General features: G+C 54.5%; 1 protein-coding gene across 1 annotated transcript; it reads left to right on the forward strand.

Moving 5' to 3' along the window:
* The first annotated feature begins 55 nt into the window (after positions 1-55).
* LOC113488632 (loricrin-like) lies at positions 56-721 on the forward strand. Its single transcript, XM_026863913.1, has one exon. It carries the CDS (start codon positions 56-58, stop codon positions 719-721), a length of 666 nt encoding a protein of 221 aa, XP_026719714.1.
* Positions 722-4,490: the final 3,769 nt, after the last annotated feature.

Raw genomic sequence — 4,490 nt, forward strand, 5'->3', positions numbered from 1 at the left:
TATAAGAGACAGCAGTGGAGGTTCCTCTGGATGGTGCTGTGGAGGGTCCTCAGGCATGGGAGGAGGATCCAGTGGTGGGTCTTCAGGAACCAAGATCATAATTGGAGGTGGAAGTAGTGGAGGCTCCACTGGATGGTGCAGTGGAGGGTCCTCAGGCATGGGAGGAGGATCCAGTGGTGGGTCTTCAGGATCAAAGAGCATCATTGGTGGTGGAAGTAGTGGAGGTTCCTCTGGATGGTGCTGTGGAGGGTCCTCAGGCATGGGAGGAGGATCCAGTGGTGGGTCTTCAGGATCAAAGAGCATCATCGGAGGTGGAGGCAGTGGAGGTTCCTCTGGGTGGTGCTGTGGAGGGTCCTCAGGCTACGGCATGGGAGGAGGATCCAGCGGTGGCAGTGGCGGATCCGGCCACAAGATCATCATTAGGTCCGGCGGTGGAGGAGGTGGCTCATCTGGATGCTGCGGTGGGGGATCCAGTGGGGGGTCCTCAGGTGGAAAGATCATCATTGGCGGTGGAGGGAGCGGGGGGTCCTCTGGCTGCTGCAGTGGAGGATCCAGCGGCGGCAGTGGCACTTCCTCGGGCCACTCAATCATCATCAGCTCTGGGGGTGGCAGTGGAGGCTCCTACCAGTCCACACAGCAGAAACGCCCCATTGTCATCCCCCACATCATGTCCCACCAGACCAAGCAGACCTGCCACTGGCCCCCCAGCCACCAGAAGTAAGAGCCACAGGCAGCCTTGGCCCTCAGCAGGAACAACCCTGCCTCTGGACCACGTTTGCCTGTTTCCTCCCAGCATGTCCTCTTCCCTTGTCTTCCCTTAACGCAGCTTTCCTGTGCTGTGAACTGCCGGGTGGCTCTTTCTCACCCTTCAATATGAAGGGAAATAAAGATAAAGGTGTACAAAAAAAACTGGTTGTTCAAGGTTGCTTTTATCCTTTTTCTGTTCCATGTTTATTTTCAAAAAAGTGATTAATTACACCAAATACATTCGCCTGTGAAATCTTCTTCAGTCTGCAGCGCTGGAGCAGACAGTTATTAACAGAACTTCCTTGAGAGAAACCTTGTTGCTTAAGCAGATGATCATTTCCCCTCTTGCAAATAATGTTCACCAAGGCCGCCACTTCAACGTGGGTAAGAGTTCCACGTGGTTTCCCCTTTCCAGAGAAGAAGGCAACCACAGGCTCTGGGGTTCACTTCAGGGATTTCCAGTGCTGACAGCATCATCCTTTGGACATGCAGTTGGGTTCTTATGTGCTCCATTTCCCTGTATTTATCACAAGAAAAACATTAATTATGGAAAAAAAAAAAAAAAAAAAAAAAATCAGTAGCATTTGTGCTGAAGCTAGCAGCAAGCCCTCTTCAGGACGGGGCTGATTACGGTCGTGTTCAGTAACTTTTAAGCTGACAGGATTTTTCTGCCCATCTCACACACACAGCCGCTACACAGGAAACAAAATTAGGAATAAAAGGGATCACTGGCCATGCAAATGCTTGAGGGATGATGACTGACCGGCTTCTACCTTTTGCAGAAGAATTGGAGGGACCCTCTTACACCGGCAGTATCTCCATCACACCCCACGTTATCCACGTTAACGCTGCTGCGCGTGAAGAAAGCTGCTGGGAAAAAGAATTGTAGGATCCGGCCAAGGTTTTTCTCTCACTCGTAACGACGCAGACCAAGGCAGCATCCAGTGAGGGGTCTGCAGTGGTGCGGCTGAAAGACAAAGTGACCTGCCAGCCCATCCTGAGGGTGACGGGACTGCGGGGCAGAAAAGGGCCCAGACAGCATCAGAAAACAGGCAGCGTGGCCCAAATGTGGGGCCACCACGATGAAGCCTCCACCATGAAGCTTTTTGCATCTCCCCTTGCCTTTACCCGAGGTATTAAAGCCGCTCTTTCACCTGGGGAGGGTTGTGGCAATGCCAACCCCCTCCGGCAGCTGTGGGTGCAGCCACTCTCTTCCTCCGTGTGTGACAAGTACCACACACGTACATGTGCTGCACGTCTCCAGTCCCTGCAGGGTCTGTTCTTGGGGTGTCCACACACCCCGCGCTTGCAGGAAAACCTCTCCCCACCCCTGTCAAAAGCCTCCACAGCCTTCCCTCGCACCCTGGGTCCTGATGAGCTGCAAATCCTGGGTGTCCCTTTGTGCAGGTCCCTACACGTTGAATGCACAGAAGGGATCAAGGCGTTGCGATGCTCGGTAGTACAACACCCACACTTCACAGGTGAGAGCCAGAACTGCAGCGAGACCTTAGATTTCCCTTTGATGATGAGAGTGGAGCTTAGGCCACTGGAGGGAGTCCAAAGCAAGGAACCCCCCTGCACCCACGTCCCTGGTGCCAATGGTCCTGTCCCCATACCAACGGAGTTGCATGCATGCTCAAAATTATGTCCGTCGTGACAGGGCTGGGCAGCCTGCTGCTGCTGTCACGCGTCCTCTCGGCTAAAACCTCCCAATTACGCTTTCCTCTACTCAGTCTCCCATGAGGGTGGATGCTGTTGTCAGCCTCCAAGCATGCATGACGCAGTGACAGGATGAAGCTGCTGCAAAACACAGCGGCCAGCGCTGCGATAACCCTGCTGACAAACTGTCATCCTCCAGCAAGTAAAATATCCAGATGCCTCCCCAGCCTCAGGTGTGGGTGGGCTGGGCAGTGAAGCGGGACCCTCAGAAAATGGGTCCTGTTGAGACAGAGGAAATGTTTAACGTCCCACGGTTCTAGTTTAATGTCCTAGTAGGGTCTTGACGGCCTTCAAATGCCGCTTTGCAGACAGAAAGGTTTCAAGGCTTTCCCCACTCCAGCCTGGTGATCGGGACCCCTGGGAAGTTGGAGCTGGGCACAGATGTTTCCGCTCGAGCCAACAGCAGTGTCCACCTTGGGCTCCCGAGAGGCTGAAGGGAAACGGCTCCCACATCTCTGCCATCCTCGGAAACGGAGCTGGGCTGAGGCTCTGAGGTGCCGCGCTGCCCCGTCGGAGCGGTACCTCCGGCCTGCCGAGCACACGGTTGCCTTTCCCAGTGGGCTGGACATACTCCTGCTCCCCACCCAGCTCCCTTCGCCAGTCATTGAGGAAAAACTTTCCCTGGAATTCCCTGGGACTCTGCTCCAGCACATCCTTTACCCTTGTCCTTCCACCACACTCCAGCCCTAACTCGCTCCAGCCTCCATCCCTCAGCATCTGCTCTGTCTCCACTCTCTGCTGAGTACGCAAGAAGCTGCAGCCTAGCAGAAAGACACTGGGGAGCCCCCAAGACAGACCCTCAGAAGCCATTCGCCCCTGGCATTTCAGAGTGAGGCTGCTGGAAATGAATCATTTAGAATTAGCAACTGCAGTGCAGAACGTAATTGATACATCTTCGTATCACCTATGTGCTGCAAGTGAGTCAAAGAAGGAGGCAGCTGGAGCCAGGCTGGGTAAATAAATCTATCAGCATTCCTTAGGGTGTCTCACTTCCCTTAAGAGCACAAGGAATACAATATAAAAGCTCACCCGTCCCAAGCCTCCGCATCCATCTGCCACCGAGCCTTGCGCGTGTTTCCAGTTGCACCGAAGGTAAGTCCATTGACACGGAGACTTTTTGAACCCCTCTGCAGAGAGGTTGCTCCACCAGTTGGTCTTGAGCGTGTTCTCCGTGAGGGAACCATGCCGGCTCAACGTCAGATGGGCTTCACCAAAAAACAGTTTGGTGTGCCAACAGGTCTGCCGCCTTTACAGAAGGGAGTTGTAGTTGATATTCTAAGGGCACACCAATATGACGGAATTTTGAGTTGCTGTGAGTTTTATCAGCCTCAACATCCAGCAGGATCTACGGTGGGACTAAAGTTTTTAGGCTGCCGTCTCTGAGTGTGTGTCAGAGTGTGCAAAGCTCTGGAAGTTCTCTAAGTCTTCCTGAAAGCAGTTTCTCTGTAACTGTCGTGATCTGCAGAACAGTCCCCAGGCGGTTCCCACTGCAGGTCTTTCCTGCTGTCTGACATGTGTGAGGGTGTTCATGAACACGCCACCCTTGAAGGACTGCAGAAGATGGGGCAGATGGGGTATTTCCGAGTTATTGCTCCATTTTTGATTTGCTGTGAAGGCTTGGCAGCATCTCCCAAGGGGTCCTTTCTGAGAGCACTCTTTCTTGCAGGGTCACTGCTCAAAGATGTGCTCCAGACAGACATCCGGAGGATGCCATGAAACATCCTCCCAGTCCAGCGGATGCCACAGTGGGGGCTCCTGCTGCCACGGGGGCAGCTCCTCCGGCTACCAGGAACAGGGCTCCTCCTCCTGGGGGGGCAGCTGGGGTGGGAGCAGTGGGGGCTCTGGCAAGATCATCATCAGCTCTGGCGGTGGAGGAGGCGGCTCCTGCTGCAGTGGGGGCTCCTCAGGCTACAGCATGGGAGGAGGATCCAGCGGTGGCAGTGGCGGATCCGGCCACAAGATCATCATTAGCTCCGGCGGTGGAGGAGGTGGCTCATCTGGATGCTGCGGTGGGGGATCCAGTG

This window comes from Athene cunicularia (assembly GCF_003259725.1).
Source record: "Athene cunicularia isolate RWA chromosome 25 unlocalized genomic scaffold, athCun1 chr25_part1, whole genome shotgun sequence".
Classification (NCBI taxonomy): Eukaryota; Metazoa; Chordata; class Aves; order Strigiformes; family Strigidae; genus Athene; species Athene cunicularia.